Raw genomic sequence first — 19,485 nt, forward strand, 5'->3', positions numbered from 1 at the left:
GATGTTGCAATTATGAAACAGTTGAATCAAGTGAATTAAGCTGCATAAATGTAACACTACTGCTTTACAGCTGAATTTGTCTCATATTTGATGGTTTGCATGGTTTATTTTTATTGTTTATTACAGTGAAGCTGCTTTGAAAAGATCAGATTGCTCAGACTCTGCATTCTGAGTCACTGTAGAACGCAGATAAACACATTCTGTATGCTTTACAACAATAAACAACTACATTAATAAGTCTGCAAATTGCAGGGCTGCTTTATAGCAGATTCAACTTTGTTTCATAATTGCAACATCGACAGTTATTGAACTGAAGTGAATTAAGCTGAATAATGACACTATTGTCCTGTTAGAGCTGCTTTTCAGCTGAATTTGTCTCTCATTTCATGGTTTGCATGGTTTATATTCCTGTTATCACTGTAAAGCTGCTTTGAAACGATCTGTATTGTATAAGGTGCTATAGAAATAAAGCTGACTTGACAGTGCTGTTCTTATGCACGACTCCAAGTGGCTCATCGCTTTCATGAAAATGGGATAGTAGGACAAGTGAAAATGTAAATACAGCAGGAAATGCATAAATATTCATTTTTACAATTAATATTCACTACATGCATCCCAGATATTCACTGCCTCTCTAATCGAAACAACGATCCGACGCACTTACTAGAGGCAGAAGTTATGGATTAGCAGAATGGAAAGCCATTTTAACATTTAAACCTTAAAAAGTACTAGTTTCTATTTAATAGGTACTAGTATATGAATGAGTACCAGTATCTAATAAATAAGCACTAGTACCTAAAGAATAAGTACTAATACCTAAAAAAGCACTATACCTAAAGAATAAGCACTAGTACCTAAAGAATAAGCACTAGTACCTGAATGAGCACTAGTACCTAAAGAATAAGTACTAGTACCTAAAGAATAAGCACTAGTACCTGAATGAGCACTAGTACCTAAAGAATAAGCACTAGTACCTGAATGAGCACTAGTACCTAAAGAATAAGTACTAGTACCTAAAGAATAAGTACTAGTACCTAAAGAATAAGCACTAGTACCTGAATGAGCACTAGTACCTAAAGAATAAGCACTAGTACCTAAAGAATAAGCACTAGTACCTAAAAAAGCACTAGTAAAAAAGTACTATACCTAAAGAGTAAGCACTAGTACCTGAATGAGCACTAGTACCTAAAGAATAAGTACTAGTATCTAAAACAAATATATACCTATACACTAGAACCTAAAGAATAAGAAATAGTACCTAAAAAAAAAAATACTAAACCTAAAGAATAAGCACTAGTAGCTAATGGAATATATACTAGAAACTAAAAAAATAAGTACTGGTAGCATGAAAATAGATACTAGTTCGTTTTAAGGATTAAATGTTAAAGCGGCTTGCCATACTAGCGGACTGTAACCTCTAATATACGAAGGCTTTAATCTGCATGACCAGACACACTCCTAACAGCACAACACACTCTTCAGGGCGACATCGGGCTCCTTCATTCTGCACAACACACACAGTTCAGCATTTAATCACAGGAAGGTCCAGGTCTTATTTCCCTGTCCGTGGCCAGTAGTTTAGTGTTCATTTCAAAGGGTCAAACACATGGCTGCGTATTCTCATTACTCGAAAGAACTAGAAGAAAACACATTCATGTATAACTAGATGTGAATGTGCTGCAGTAAATCTCAGTGTTTGTGCACCGGCAGTAGTATAATAATAAAGTCAGCATGAAACATATTTTCTTAGCCAATGTGACATTTATCCGAGTGAAACGGCTTCTAGAAGAAGAACAAATCTACAAATGTAAGATCTCGTCATCAGAGATTAGAAGAGATGAGGGGGAGGGGAAGTTATTCTGATTCTAAATGACCAGGAACATGAATTTAAAACAATAATGATGTGCACAGATTAATCATTTATAATAATTTCATGGAGAATTTAGTCGGTTTTGATTAAAAGAGCATAATTTTTACAGATTTGCTTGCCATTAGCTCTGTTTCCATGCAAAGTTGCAAATTTAACTTATGCACAAAGTTAGAATATTGCATAAAACATTTGCAAATAAAGCAGCGTTTCCATCCCATGTGTTCAAGAGAACAAAATCGTCACTTCCTGGGAAACTGCTGCAAAATATCCGAATTAAAACTGTACGTTTCTACCCTGGAAATCCAGAGTTATGGAAAGTTGAATTTGCTCAGCGAGTTACTCTGGCGTCGAGTAATGATGCTCATTAAATATGCCCTTGTATCCGAGCTGCACCAATCACATCGGGTTATCTGATATAGGCGGAGCTAAAGATGACGACAGCGCTGTGACGTCCAAGTCATTAGTAAACATTGCAAGATGGCTATGGATGAACACCAGATGTTTGAAACGGCTTTGGCCGCTACAATGAACGAGTTAGACTTGGCTTTTTCTCTAAAACAGGAACAGAAGACGCCGCTCGAATCCTTCCTTTGCAAGAAGGGCGTTTTTGCTGTTTTGCCGACCGGATACGGCGAGAGTCTAAGCTACCAGTTAGCGCCGCTGGTAGCTAAGCGTATGGGGTGTTGTGATTGGTCGTAGTGTTATCCAATGGCGTGCAGTGAGATTTTCAAACGCATGCTTGGTGCCGCCCCTCGAGCTGGACGAGTTTCATTAGTCGATGCCAGACCATTAATCTTTCAGACTTAGGTCTGGATTTCCAGGCTAGTAAGTTTCTGCAATGTGGCTGTTTTTCCCTCCATCATAAACGAGTGTCTCGAGCGTCAGACGAAACACAGTAAACGCTGTCGTGTTCTCTAGCGTTCGGATGCTGGTGTTCGGGAACACACTCGTGTGTGTGAGACGCTTCTGGAGGGAATTAAACCAAATCATTCTGATCACACTCTTTGACTTTCAGAAACACCAAACCAACATTTGAGATCCTGCGATGTGATTGGTCCACTGGTTACTCCAGTTATCCAATCACAGCCTCCACTGAGCCAAAGTCATGTGAAGTTATTGAGGGATTTATTCTGTGAATGTGTTTCCATCATAGTATATTTAATGTATAATACTGCATGAATTAATATATTACACATATAATAATGCACCTACATTTTTTATGCACATTTTTAAAAATGATGCGTTTCCATTAGGTGTTTTTTTAATGCAATATCCCAAAATTCACTAAAATATGTGGATGGAAATATAGCTATGCTCAACTGGGGTTTAAAAGACACTTAATATTCAGTGATATTATTGATATGACAGCATTATATGTGAATGAAACTTGAACTGAATTGAGCTGAATAATGACACTATTGTCTGCTGTAGATCTGTAATGAATAATATATGTATATTCATATTTACACCCTTCAGTCAGTGTTCAGGAATGAGATTTGGCTGAATCAGATTTCAGCTGGCAAACGTTCATCCTCTGTGTAACAAGCGTCCGCAAAGGAGCGATTTTCCCACACCGCAAGAACCAGCCGAGGCTCAGTTTACACCTCATCATGCAGCGTAACCATAGTGACCATGCAGTGATGTCATCATAACTGTGTGCTTCTGGCCCAGCTGTCACATGACATCAGTGACATCAGATCCGTCTCCCTGCACCTGCTGCGGGATCGAGCCGAGATTCCCTGTCCTCGAACTCAGAGCCAGACATGCACTCACTGAACAGCTCTGATATACACATGATGCTTTCCTGGAGCTCAAATAGTGGAGCGCTGGCGCTTGCAACGCTAGGTCATGGGTTTGATTCCCAGGGAAAGCAAGAACTGATAAGAATGTAAATGTGTACCTTGAAATGCAATGTAAGTCGCTTTGGGTAAAAGCGTCTGGCAAATGTAAGATTCTTTTTTTTGCATTTTAAATGACAAACAATGAAAACTATTATTGCATAATAATTTTAAATGTTTATGTAGTTTTGCTATATAGGATGTTCATGAAAAAAATAATAGAGCTGCTACCAAAAAGTGAATTCAGTATATTCTAGGGCTGCATAATTAATCAAAATAAAACCGGAAACATTTTTTATTGTAATATATCAGCGTAAAAAAATAAAATAATAATAATAATTATTTTTATGTTACAAATAAATTATAATTTATTGCTAAATAATAATACTAAATATTAATTTTCATGGTTGTCCTAATTAATGACTTCTGTTTTATTCCGATTAAATCATGAATATACTAAATCAATTTAGCAGCGCTATTATTTTCTGAAAATGTTCTATATAGTAAAATATAATTCAATCATTTTAAATATCAATTAAAAAATATAGATATAAATTATAAAATATTTTTAATAAAAAATAATTAAAATAATTAATTAATAATAAATACAAATACATTTCTATATAATAATAATAATAATAATAATGTCATTGTTTCCATATTGATATATAATTACAAAATTTTTGCCAAATTATACAGCCCTACAAACAAGAGGATTTTTTTTTTATATTTTTAAATGTCATTCATAAATAATAAAAATACAATTAGTTATTAAAATGAACGTCTATGGAAAATAAGAGAACAATGTAGAGCTGCTACCAAAAAAGTTGATTCAGCATATTCTAGGACTGCACAAATATTCAAAATAAAACTGAAATTGTGAATTAAGATAACCATAAATATTAGTATTTTAATTGTAATTTTAAATATATATATATATATACATATATATATATATATATATTTCTAAATACTAGATTTTTTTTTTTATTTTGTTTTATTTCATAATTTTTATATTTCTTTTTAAAAAAGGTTAGGTTTGTCCATATTTGACCCAAACATGGGTTGAAACGACCGAGCATTTTTTAGAATGTTGCCTTGCAAACAAGCACAATAAAACTGGATTCTTGTTTTAATTGCATTTTAAAATAATTGCAATTGCATAAAACATGCATTTAGATTATTTTACCCCAAATTTAGGAAAAAAACTTTTTCCCAATTAAACAGTGAAAACTGAACACATTTTTTTTCCAATAAAACAGGAGCCAGTTGCATAACTATGATAAGACTGTCTTAAGAACTAGTTTGACCAAATAGAAGTTATAAAAAAGGTAAACAGTCTTACTTTTCCCATTCAAATTACACCGATTTACCTTATATTGTAACTGTTTTTAAAAAGTTAGGACCAGTTTTGAAGAAAAACAAATGCATTACTAACTTTTCAGACTAGCAGTTTATGCGAAACAGAGTTTGTTTTAACAGAGACTGACACGACTGAGAGAAACGCTTCGGTGTCTCCACTGAAAAACACTGATCTAACCAAATACACTCTTCTCTCTTCCAGAAGAGCAGAAATCCCGATCCCTGCGGTCCGATTACAGGAACAACACGAACAGCTTCTGATCAGCTCATTCACTCCCGTTCCAGACGACACTCAAGAGCTTTCATTAGTTTCTGTCTCTGTAATCTTCTGAATGAAGCGTCTGGGCCGAGACTAAAACAAACAGGACAGACTAAACATCTATTTTTGAAGAAAAGAGCGTCATTCATGCACTTAAACAGGAGTGTGTGAAGTGTGTGAAGTGTGCAGTGTGTGAGATGAAGTCATTGATGAGAGCAGAAACATCATCTCTCTCTCTCTCTCTCTTAACAGAAGTGCATTCATACGGTAGTAAAAAACCCAACATAAGTTGATTTTGAACAAATATATGAGGGTCAAATTGACCCACGAACATCAGTCGTATAAAAAGTTTGTGCGCACATTTCACGACACGTCAGTGTGTTGAAACTTCGCATGCACGTTCATAACCAGAAATGAGAAAAAGTCACAAAAATTTCAAGAAAAACAACATAGGTTAAATGATATTTCAGATAGCTTGAAAAAGAAATGATAGTTCATTTTATCATCTGTCATTTACCACACACTCACACACACTCAGACTCACACTCACTCACTCACACACACACACACACACACTCACACACACACTCACACACACTCGCACGCACACTCACACTCACACACTCGCGCACGCACACTCACTCACACTCACACACACTCACACAAACTCGCACACACATGCTCGCTCACACACACACACACACACACACTCACACACACACACACACACACACACACACACACACACACACACACTTACACACTCACACACACACACTCACACTCACACTCACACTCACACACACACACACACACACACACTCATACACTCACACTGATACACACACACTCATACACACACACACTCACACTCGCACACGCTTGCTCACTCACACACTCTCACACACTCACACTCGCACACGCTTGCTCACTCACACACACCCACACACACACACACACACACAGGTCTGTCTGGACAGTAGCTGAGCTCATGTGTGATAACTGTATAACTCATAACATTTCTAATATCATTAATATTTTCTAAATATCATTAAAGGAGTTTTTCATTTCTAACTCACCTCGACGGCCACATAAACGGTCAATCACAGCTAATCTTTTGAGAACATACTGTAATAAATGTTCGATTAATTCAATTGATTAGACATGCTTTTTTATTACAAAATTACACCATTAAAACAAAATCCAGAAATGTAGAAAAAAAAAAAAAAGTTTTCTTAAACTTTCAAAAAGTTTCATTATGTTCATGCTTTTTAATTACTAGCATTTAAATGTAACCATTAAAACAGAAACATTTAAACATTTGCCAAATTCTGTGACATATACAGTAAATTTCATGTAATGACTGGATTCTGCAGTGCTTTTGGAAATGCATATTAGATGAATATCTGAAGCCATGAGCTCGCCGCTGCATCTGTAGAGATGGACATCTGTCTCTCTCTGAGCGTTTGGCTGTCAGCCCAGATCCGTCAGCGCAAACGCTACATTTCTCTTCATTTACATTCACATGCATCCATTTACCACACGCTTTCACTTCACCGTATGAAATCTCAGAGAATAATGCGATTTGAGGAGGAATATCAGACCTCTAATGAAATCCTGTTCAAATCTAAGAGAAGAGCTTTAATAATAATAATAATAATAATAATAATAATAATAATAATATCTCCAACAATCAATCTGATAAATGTTTTGCTAACACTTTAAAGCCTTTATGTAAAATGCATTATAAAGGGTTTTCATAACGTATGTTCTAATGCATTTTGGGCCCTATATCTTGCACCCAGCACAATTGACTTTGTACACCGACGCATGTATCATTCCTATTTTGCACCCGATGCACAGCGGACTTTTCCCTCCACAGACGCACGTCGGTAAATTAGGGAATGAACTTGCGCTCCCGGGGGCGGTTCAGCCAAAAGAGGAGGCGTGTTCCGGCGCAAACGTTCCCTGGTGCTATTTTGCAGTTTCAGAAAACAATTCCGCCACTGACCAGGAGAAACCTCGTCTAAAGTCAGTGGCGTTGCTCATGTTATTCAGATGCTATTTTAAGGGCGCATGCTTGGCCATAATGTAGCGTGTGCACAACGCACACACACTTTGCTTCTCTCATCTACACAGACGCAGCAGTTCACATTTTTAGAAAACCATACATTATTACAAGGAAAAATATTACCACACGAGGGAAATCATTGTTGTGTCCATGAAGATGTGAAAAATAGGCATAAATCTAGCTTACACATTTACCCAAATTATCATACGCCTCTTTAACCGAAGCTAATCTGGGTGTGTTTCTCCATCCCCAATGTCACTTCTCTGTGTTTTACGGCCCTGACGAGAACGTCGGTCTCCTCGGCTGTGAACCGCTCCTGGCAAATCCGCCGTTATAATAGCAATCCGCCATGGAACAAGCGCTCCTGCTCTTAAAGGGAATGTGAGATGACGCTCTGATTGGTTTATTTCACGTTACACCCAAACCACACCTATGAGTAATGAAGCGACTTCAGACCAACACATTTTAGATTTGCGTCGGGCGCAAGAGTCATTTATCCCGCCGGTATAAGAGCAACAGCGCCCGAGATCCGCCCACAAAGTTACTTGCGTTTCGCGTTTGAAACTTGTGTTTCAGATCGTTAAAATAGGGCCCTAGATCTTTTCAAGTTAAAATGCATTATTAAATTAGCAGATTTCTTCTTACATCTGAAATTGGTTGTTTGTCGCGTGTTTTATGCATTATACTTTCTAAAGGTGTAAAATTGAATATATCAGTATTATAACTGTGGTTACAATGATTTATGAGAGCATATAAAGTGCAAAATAAATGCATTAAAAATACTTTTATAATGCATTATATATATATATATATATATACACTGTATAAAGGTTTTAAAAGTGTTTCTTCAACAACACAAGCACAGAGAGTGGAGCTCCAGCTGGATCAGGCACGTCTCCATTCATAAAAAAGATCATCTCTGCATAAACACACGCTGAGCTGAAGCTCGCGGCTCTGACCTGCCAGGAGCTGGATCTGTGATTCTGACCGACGGAACGTTTACAGACTAAACATTCCCAAGGAGAACCGGATCTTCAGCCACGGGAATGACTCGCATTGGCTCAGTGCTCAGATAACTGACACCCGGAACATCCACAACACCAAATACTTCAGAAGATACTGCAGTGGAAGAGGACGCCAGGCGTTTCAACATTTATAAAATGTTTCATGTAAAACTGAAGATGCGTGGGAAGAGATTTCCTGAAACTCGAGCACTAAAGCATGGCTGTGAGATCATTCCTAGCGCACTGAACATGATCAGCTGATGAAAATGTGACTTTCTTTGGATAAAAGTGTCTTTAGCTTAACTTTCAATTTATATTACAATGCATGTCATAATCCATAATTGGCAAAGTATTTTCATCAGGGCTTGACATTAACATCAGCCAAAATGTGTGTGTATTTCAGTAGTGGCGTGTAACGCAGTCACTCCTACTAGACACTTTGGCGGATTGAATCTTATACAGGGTGGGCCATTTATATGGATACACCATAATAACATGGGAATGGTTGGTGATATGTCCTAGATGAACAGTTTCCTGGAAAGTGGATTGGTCGTCGTGGGCCAGTTGAATGGCCCCCAAGGTCTCCCGATCTGACCCCCTTAGACTTTTATCTTTGGGGTCATCTGAAGGCAATTGTCTATGGTGTGAAGATACGAGATGTGCAGCACCTGAAACTACGGATACTGGATGCCTGTGCTGGCATTTCTCCTGCGGTGTTGCTATCAGTGTGTGAAGAGTGGGAGAACAGGGTTGCATTGACAATACAACACAATGGGCAGCACATTGAACACATTTTATAAGTGGTCAGAAACTTGTAAATAACTCATGAACGAATAAAGTTATGTTGAAACCAAGCACACCATTGTTTTTCTTGTGACATTACCAATAAGTTTGATGCGTCACATGGCCCTCTTCCTATTGAAAAAACAAAAGTTGCATCCAAGATGGCCGACTTCTAAATGGCCACCATGGTCACCACCCATCTTGAGGAGCTTGCCCCCTCACATATACTAATGTGCCACAAACAGGACTTTAATATCACCAACCATTCCCATGTTATTACGGTGTATCCATATAAATGGCCCACCCTGTATATAATATATAGATTTTTCAAATGTAGTCTTTTTAAAAAGCATCTGAAATAATAATAAACTAAGTGCAATGTAGTGTTGCCAAAAATATAGATTTTTTGATACATCAATACAGAAAACTCAATCAATCTGAAACTCGTCCAATACTCATTTTCCCCAGAACAGATAGACGATCGCAGCTGCTCTTTCCCTCTCTCTCATCTCTAAAAACCCGCCTCTCTTCACTCACTCACTTCATTTGCTCCGGATGAATATTGTTGGTGTTGACAGGCTTGAGTTTTGGTGTGGAAATGCACATAATTTCACTCATTCCCGCAGATTTTGTGCTCAAACACCCACAGTACGGCACATAAAGCCGTCTCTCAGTGATAAACTCAGTTCTTTTTCACTGCTTACTGCGCTTAAACAGCATTTTGAGCGCTGTTGAACGGACTCTTAAACACCTCTTATTGGCCATTGTGTTCACACGCTCAACATATACAGTACTGTGCAAAAGTCTTAGGCATGTTAATATCCCCACCCCAAAAATGTCCCCAAAAATGGTTTTAAGTCAGTTATTTATATCTTTTGCTGTAGTGTGTCAGTAGGAAATATCAGTTTACATTTCCAAACATTCTTTTTGCCATTAATTGTAATAATCCAGTGAGATTTGTGTATGCACCAGGAGTCTGACAACAGCCGGTCTGATCTGATCTCACCATCATCGAGTCCGTCTGTGATTACATGAAGAAACAGAAGAAACTGAGACAGACTAAATCCAGAAGAACTGCGGGAACGTCTCCGAGACGCTTGAAGAAACCTTCCTGCAAAGCTCCCTGAGAAACTATGCGCAAGTGTACCTGGACAAAAGCTGTTTTAAACGCAAAGGGTCGTTACAACATATATTTATTTGAATTAGTTAATAGAAGTTAAATCATAAATAAATTCAATTTGTGATTTTATTTTTGAAAGCATTCTCACTTTACAGCATTTTAACACGAGTGCCAGTGCTTTTCCCAGTAGCTTTGCAGGAAGGTTTCTTCAAGCGTCTCGGAGACGTTCCCGCAGTTCTTCTGGATTTAGTCTGTCTCAGTTTCTTCTGTTTCTTCATGTAATCACAGACGGACTCGATGATGGTGAGATCAGATCAGACCGGCTGTTGTCAGACTCCTTGTGCATACACAAATCTCACTGGATTACAATTAATGGCAAAAAGAATGTTTGGAAATGTAAACTGATATTTCCTACTGACACACGACAGCAAAAGATAGAAATAACTGACTTAAAACCATTTTTGGGGTGGGGATATTAACATGCCTAAGACTTTTGCACAGTACTGTATGTCTGTGATTGGCTACAACAACAACAATGACATCTTTGACACTCTTCACCGAGCGCTTACACAGATACACACGTAAGCGTTTAAAAGCGGACGTCTATCAGCAGATCCCTGATATATCCACTGATAGACGCCTGCTTTTAAACGCTCACGTGTGTATCTGTGTAAGCGCTCGGTGAAGAGTGTCAAAGATGTCATTGTTGTTGTTGTGGCCAATCACAGACATATATGTTGAGCGTGTGAACACAATGGCCAATCAGAGGTGTTTAAGAGTCAACAGCGCTTAAAATGCTAGAGGGAAATGCTGGTATTGTCACATTTTTACATTTCAGTACGGACTTGGTACCGAAGCGTGTACTTTTTAACAACTCTAGCTTTAAGTGAATGTAAACAGTTGAGAAAGAAAACGAATGTGTAACAGTATAATGGATCAGTGCGTCAGGTCTTAAAGTGACAGCGGCCTAATAAACATGCAGCCAAATTGAGAGATGATCTATATGACAGTTTTCCCCCATGGTATCGATGTGAAAATGCTGAGTAACTTTGGAAAACCACTAGCCACAGTATCAGGTGAGCAAAAACTAATGTCAAGCCCTGATTGGATAGTGTTGTGTGTGTGTGTGTATGTGTGTGTACAGCACACTTTTTGGGAGGGAAAAAAATGTTTTTCAATTCAAATCCAATTCAATTTGCAATCCGGATGAGCTGAGATTCTTTCCACACCACATCAACCTGTTCACAGCACATTTCTAAACCTGTCATCATCACTTCTTCTCCCTCAAGCGGTTCATCTTACCCCTGGCTGACCTCAGTCCACCTGATGAAGACCCACGGCTCAAACCATTAGCGACCCGCGGTCACTTCATCTTTTCCGCAGGACGCATTCTTGCTCTCATCTCAGAGGAAAGAGAGAGAACGCTTCCAAGAGCAAAACCCAAACTCTCCCACTCGCTTTCAAAGAGAGGGAAAATAACACACACACACACACACACACACAGAGAGAGAATGTTCCAGTCGCTTTACTTCAGCTGAGCGTAATGTCTCTCGTCTGTCTCGGTCCAAACACTGAAGACCCTGACAGTATTCCAGCTGAAATCCTCTGAGCCGAGCGAGAGACGTTCATCTGACGCACGGCTGCACAACACTGGGAAAAACACTCACATCACGATATTCACTTGAGGAAAAACATCATGTTCTCACAGATGACTTGAATTTACACTACCGTTCAAAAGTAAAACATTTGTCAATGTGTTTGAAAGAGTCTCTTCTGCTCACCAAGGCTGCATTTATTTGATCAAAAATACAGGAAAAATTGTGAAATATTACAATTTAAAATAGTTGTTTTCTATGGACGCTCGTTTCCGCCACAGAATAAAACATTTTAAAAGATAATTGCGACTTTTTATCTCAGAATTGCGAGTTTACATCTCTCTAATTTTTCAGAATTGCGAGAAATAAACTAGCAATGTTGACTTTATATCTTGCAATTCTCTCTTTTCTCTCCCACTCGCTTTCAAAGAGAGGGAAAATAACACACACACACATACACATACACACACACACACACACACACACAGAGGGAATGTTCCAGTCTCTTTACTTCATCTTTTCAATACTGGAGAAAAAACTCACATCGCAATATTTACTTGAGGAAAAACATCATGTTCTCTCAGATGACTGGAATTTACCTGACCGCTCAAAAGTAAAAGATTAATGTTTTTGCTTATGTTTTACTCATTTTATATTTCATTAAATTATACTTCATTTATACTGTCATTTAAGATAAAGTGTGTAATGTTTTTTATTGGTATATTTGACGTCCTGAATAGTAAACAACAAAATCATTGTTTATAGAGAAAATTAATTTTATGTATTTTTGATATATGTAATTTAAAATTTTTTTAACAGTATTAATGTTTTAATATTAATAATTTATCTCTTTGGCAAAAACATCATAACATAACATAAACTAGGGGTCAAAAGTTCATAATAAATAAGATTATAATTAAGTCTCTTCTGCTCACCAAGGCTGCATTTATTTGATCAAAAATACAGTAAAAATTGTTAAATATTATTGCAATTTACAAATAACTGTTTTCTATGTGAATATACAGTAAAGTGTAATTTATTCCTGTGATCAAAGCTGAATGTTCAGCATCATTACTCCAGTCTTCAGTGTCACATGATCCTTCAGAAATCATTCTAATATGAGGATTTGATGCTCAAGAAACATTTATGATTATTATCAATGTTGAAAACAGTTGATTTGAACGTTAAACCATCCAGCTGTTATGGATGTGTGCTGGGAAGGGCTTTGTTACGCACCTCATGTGACTCTATGGTGATTAATTATTCTGTTTGTGCTCATTTCCATAATCACAATGCAGTTTGTGCGGGAAGGTTTGACCTCTGACCCCTGGTGACCCCTTGACCTCATGGTTGTGCTCCTCTGGGAATCACGGATGTAACGGCAAATCTATGCAAATCAATAATGAAATTTGTTGTATACTATTTTATCATTGATTGAGCGCTATTAAAAAACATTTAAAAGGCTGTAATATTATTGATTTGACTGCACTGACACTATTGGATGAGAAAGAAACTTAAACTGAATGATGATATTGTCTTTTTAGAGCTTCTTTACAGCAGAATTTGAATTTGCTGCCTAACGTTTGCTATTTGCTGGTCTTTTCTCCTCTATTGTGTCGTATATCCGAGTGAAACGCTTCAGGAACAAGAACAAATGTGGGCGGGGCTTGATTGTGTCTGTGGGGATTTGATTGGCTGGTTGTGGTTTGCTATTGGCTGATCTCATGTGATTGACAGGTTGCCCCGCCCACATCATCAGAGAAGAGAAGAGATGCTGCGAGAGGAACTTATTCTGATTCAAGATTAATTAAAAAAAATTAAAAATACTGCAATATTACATTAAAAAAAAATTAATTACATCTATTCTTCTCTGATTACTACTACTAATTACAGTGAAATGTGCAGGATGTCCAGAATAAACCATCATGTGTTCTGGCATAAACAATCACTCATTATTAGAGTCAAACTAATGAACACACTGGATCCTTGAGGGAGATTGTTGGCATGGTTACTTCCCATTAAGACGAGGAGGAACATTAGCGGAGCCCGTGCAGAGAACGGATCCGATCGGGAGACCTTTAGGAACATTCGCTTCATCCCTCAGTTTATTTCCCTCAATGGGACGAATCGCTTCTCTCAGTTTAACAGCTGATTCTGTCCCGGGTGGAGGACCAGCTCTACACACTCCTGTTAACCACATCCACGGCTCATGCAGATTTAAAGGAGAACTCCGGTCAATTTTAACATTGAGCTCATTTTTTTGTAAATTTGGAGTGCTGTCAGTACAGAGAACAACGACAAAAATCAGTGTTGCCTACACCGTGTTATCCTCTTTTTAAAATTTGCACCCTGTTGACTTCAATGGGGCAAGTTTTAAACCTGCTTTTAGCCTCTTAACATCCTTGATGTGTCATTACAAGTGCACAGGTCATGTGAGTGATTCCTTCAGAGTGAACACGCGGTGAATCTGACTGCAGTAGATGTGAAAGATATTAATAAAAATTATGTTAATTCAGCCAGCGCAAATACCTGTATTTACATCCTGTTTTCGGTCGAAGTCCACAGTAGTCGATTGTCGAGTTCACGCGCATTGGTTATCACGGAGTTCTCCTTTAACACCGCTCTGTGAGTTCAGTGACTCTAATGGCTGGATTCACTCATCAAAACAGAATTTACAGTAGAACCAAATGTCACAAATTTGGCATATTTGGATGAATGAATCAAAAGTATGGCTGCACACTTACATTTGTTTGCTTGAAATGTGTTTTATTTAAAAACATTTAAACAGACAAGACAGAATTTCTGGGTGAAAACATATTATTTATAGGGCCTATTAAAAAATAAAATCAGTTATTAAACATATAGAAATTCAATAAATTAGAAGTGCTTTTTGATTAAAAATTTAATTAAACAATTAAAACGGAATCCAGAAAAATTATGTAAAAAAAATGTATTAATAAAATTAACAGAATTTGGGGGAAAAATAAAACAGAAACTGTTTCATGATTTCAATTAGACATGCTTTTTAATTACTAAAATTCAATTAAACCATTAAAGTGGAATCCAGAAAAGATTTAAACATTAAAAAAAAATTACAGAAAAAAAAACAAAACACAAGAAAAAAAAAATTTTACGAAAAAATAAAACAGAATTGGGGGGGGGGGATAAAACAGATTTCATAGGGACTTAATGTAATAATTTGTTAAAACTGTAACTAATTAAATTGTATTATATAATTTATATAATTAATTAGACATGCTTTTTGATTACTAAAAAATAAATAAATTAAACCACTAAAGAGGCATATAGAAAAGATTTAAACAGAATAATTCGGGAATTTTGGGAGATTTCATAGGGACTTATGTAATAATTAAAAAAAATAGCATTTTAATAAATGATTTCAATTAATCAGACATGGTTTTTAAATACTAAAATTCAATTCAAATTCAACAAGCACTAATCTAGAAAATATTTAAACGAACCATTAAAAGTCCAGAAAAAATTAAATGGAAATAAAAATATGAGAAAAAAATAAAACTGATTTAGAGATAAAACTGCAGAATTAAGGGGTCGATGCAGAGCCCAGAACCGCCCGAATCAAATGAATATTTCACATGCATTTATTTATTTCTATGATAAGTACCGCAGTAATATGCAGGATAATGTCCAGTCAGACGCTTTGAGTCAAGGTTTGATCATAGCCTGTCAGAGTTTATTAATGACTGAATAATCCTGCTTATCATAAGTGAATAAACTAAAAGACTTGGTTTTGCATTAAAGTCTATATGAAGCGTTTCTCCATCCTAAAGACGACAGACGACAGCGTCTCAAAGACACGACACACAGCATGAATATAGATGAGCTTTCACAGCACAATATAAACAAGCAAACGCTCATTACGCAGAAATGACAGGCGTTCTGCCTCTACTGTCCACTCACCGAGACACACAACACGCTTTCATGTGTGCTTTCACTGCGTTCAATGAGGACAGGCTCAGACACACACATAATGAGGAGGAACGTGTGTGTGTGTCCAAACATACACATCAGTAAAAGAGCGGATGGAGTCGACCTGCGCTCATACGCATGCAAATCAACTCCGCCAACATTCATTACTCCACGAGAACATCTCACACACACGTATACGTGATGCACACGGAAAACACACTCATGTTCCTGGTCTATAGATCCATCTGTGCACGCCATTCCTGATGAAAAACAGCAGGAACACTTTATTTTACAGTGTCTTTGGGACCAATTCTCACTATTAACTATGACTCATAATTGCTCAATAAACTCATAATTACTGCTTATCAATAGTTAGTAAGGTTGAGGTATTGGGTGATTAAGGGATATTGAATATGATCGTGCAGAATAAGGCATTAATATGTGCTTTATAAGTAATAAACAGCCATTATCCTAGTAATATGCATGATAATAAGCAACTAGTTAATAGTGAGAATTGGACCCTAAACTAAAGTGTCACCCTAACCATAAAAACACATCCCAAAGAAAAAACTTTTAGTTGAAATGTGTGAATGACTTAAATTGGTTCTTATTTTACGGATATAACAAAGATTATACACTTGTGCTAGTTACTCTAGTGACTCTAAACTAATCTTCCAAAGATTTGATGCTAACCCAGTAAAGCTTGACAAATCCTAAACCCAAAGCCTTGACAACCTTCCCTGAAGAGCAGGAGAAAACATGTCGGACACTGTGTGTGTGTGTGTGTGTGTGTGTGTGTGTGTGTGTGTGTGTGTGTGTGTGTGTAAGAGTCAGGCAGACAGTGGGTGTAATGTCTGAGCTGATATGAAGCTGATATGGATAAATGACATTAGTGTACAGTAAGCTGAGGCCGGAAACAACCCTCACATTATTACACTAGACATGCAGGAGGAGATGAACGAGCTCTCGGTGTCATCACACACTCACAACAACAACCTCAAACAAACAAGAGTCCATCGCACTGTTATTTAAGACCTTCATGAATCTGAACAGAAAGAACAGAGCTTCTGATTTTAAACTAACGAAAAATTATTCTAAGCTTTGCATTAATTATTCTTCATGCATTCTTTTTATTTATCAATACTTGAATGTTGGTTTCATAAAAACGTTAAATTTTGAATCAAAAACCTGTGAAAATCTTGTTTTTGTCAAATACTACGTCCGGATGGGATGGGATTCCGAGCGATGATCAAACACAGATGCAGTCGATCGAGTCCCTCAAAGCTTCACAGTCTTCAACATTTCATTCAGTAACGTTACGCAGTTTTGATTTATGTGCTTCTATCGCTCGTTTCTGCTTCTTCTTCGCACGTTTTGATCCAGAGATTAAATTCTTGTTCAGACGATGTGCAATAGCAGCGAAAACACGGAAAGCCGGAACATTCTGTCAATGGTGGCGAAAGAGTTAATATTATTTAAATACAATTATTGTTTTTATTAACATTTTGAATTGGCTTTGATTTATATTTGTCAATTTTTCATTTGAATTTTAGTAAAAAAAATTGTATTTTTTGTATTTTTATTAGTTTTTACAATTTACATTTATTTTGGCCATTTCTGTTTTAGTTCAGTTTTGGTTCTAATTTTAATGCTTAAACTTAAAACTTATTTGAGTTATTCGCCAAGGTAACATTTCTAATTCTGGTAACACTTTATTTTAGGATGACATACACATTACTACATGAACTTAATAACTGTAAATTATGCATAATTACAACTAACCCTAATCCTAACCGTAACTCTATAGTAAAAGTACATGTAGTTAATTAAAGTCCCCCTGTGGTGAAATCCAGCTTTTAATGTTGTTTATGTGTCTATGTGGTGTTTTTAATATGCTTTAAGACAAACCATGTGTAAGTTCATAAGTCGACAGCATTGCTGAGTATTTCCTCCTTAAAACTGCAGTGAACCAAAGACAGTCTCAAAAACACGCTTTGAAATCGCTGGTGTTTCTGACGTCACAAACTACCTTGTAACCAATCAGATCAACGTGTGATCGTCAATCAGTGGATCTCTGAGCTGAGTGAGTGAGTGGAGGCGGGGCTCATTTGCATATTCATAGAACCACGCATACTAAATGAGGCAAGGGTGTCGAGTTACATTCAAGATATTTTACAGCATGAAGAGTTTTTTTAAAAGGAAAAAAGGTTTAAATATGTAATTTTGGTGATCAAAGATGAGTTTTAAGGGATAAAATGATTGACTACAAGGGGACTTTAATATTGCTCAGTACTTATTTGAGTAAGTACAATGTGACTACGTCACCTTAAAATAAAGTGTAACTAATTCTCTAACATTAATCCGTTCAGATTAAATGTCTCCTCTCTGATAATGAGTTCATTACACAAGAAATTCTGTCTGATCAGAATTTACAATCTGAACTCTTTATTAGTTTGATCGTTTTCAATTCGAGCATTTCATAATGTGAAGCCGTTCCTACACTGTCGTCACACTTATTCATCTGAGCCAAATGATTTGCTTTGCATTTCAAATAAATAGAAAATAATCAGCCGAGATGCTCTTTCATTTCATTGTACAATAATTAGTTTCGCCGTACAAGTCCTTTATTTCTGGTTTGCAGGAGTTTTCACTCTTGTAATGGAGATGGTTCCTCTAAAAGCTTCTCTAATGAGCTAATGAGTGTTGTGTTACTCTCCCAACAGCACAGAAATAGCACAAACTGTCCGGCTCTCGGGACGCGTCCCAGCTGTGTCTTCGCATTGTTTACTCTGAGATGACAAACGAGGAGCGTCTGAAACCACAGCGCTGAAGCACAAACCTCACAAACTCATTATCAGAGAGGAGAGACCAGCTTTAATCTCAGCGGAGTCACAGCATCTTAATGGGACGGATTGACATTCCCAGGGTTATTACCGTTCAGGAAAAAGAGGAAAGTTTCCTCATTATTTACATTATTTGAACTTCTAACAGCAGCTGCAGTCACGTGATGACTTTACCAATCAGCGATTGGCTCTTTTATTTAGAAGGCGGGGCTTATTACGCCATATTAGGTGTTTAACTTTCTCCCATAGACCTTATTCACAGCAGCGCCATCTTTGATTTTTAATGGGAATGAAAGCGAGGCTGTGAGGGACAGACATGCTTCTCTTCAATGGGCAGTAGTGTTATTTAATTTGTTTTTGGATCGTTCTGCTCATGAAACACTGGAAAAAATATCTTTCCAAGAAATTTCAGTTGACAAAAACCTCCTGACAATATAAGCTGTGGAAAATTGTAAGTAATCTAGGAGCTTTTTACAGCGGATGCCATTGGAAACAAGGCAAGTCTATCCCTCACAGCCTCACTTTCATACCTGTCATGGCGCTGCTCTGAATAAGGTCTATTGATAGTAAAATGAGTCGAGTGCACAGGGATCACTGTAGTCCATATTTAACAGTACAAAATACATATTTACACAACTTTAACTTTAACAGCTGACAAACAAGAGTCTTCTCTAGCAAACCGATCGGTCATTTTTAGAAAAAAATTTCAATGTATTTACTTTTTAACTGCGAATGTTCACCTTGGGTCCAGTATGGAAGCTTGTTTCTGCCACAGAATAAAACTATTTAAAA

At 37.0% G+C, this 19,485-nt stretch overlaps 2 protein-coding genes across 2 annotated transcripts in view; one reads left to right on the forward strand and one right to left on the reverse strand.

Moving 5' to 3' along the window:
- Positions 1-19,485, reverse strand: part of LOC307164784 (E3 ubiquitin-protein ligase SH3RF3-like) — a 136,593-nt gene that overhangs the window by 106,579 nt on the left and 10,529 nt on the right. The window lies entirely within an intron of this gene.
- Positions 12,475-19,485, forward strand: part of edar (ectodysplasin A receptor) — a gene marked incomplete at its 5' end in the record, with an annotated part of 81,350 nt that continues 74,339 nt past the window's right edge. Inside the window, one exon of the mRNA XM_079881857.1 lies at positions 12,475-12,515. Coding sequence (XP_079737983.1) covers positions 12,475-12,515 — 41 coding nt within the window. The remainder of the gene's footprint in view (positions 12,516-19,485) is intronic.

The sequence above is a fragment of the Squalius cephalus genome (assembly GCF_949319135.1).
Source record: "Squalius cephalus genome assembly, chromosome: 9".
Taxonomy (NCBI): domain Eukaryota; kingdom Metazoa; phylum Chordata; class Actinopteri; order Cypriniformes; family Leuciscidae; genus Squalius; species Squalius cephalus.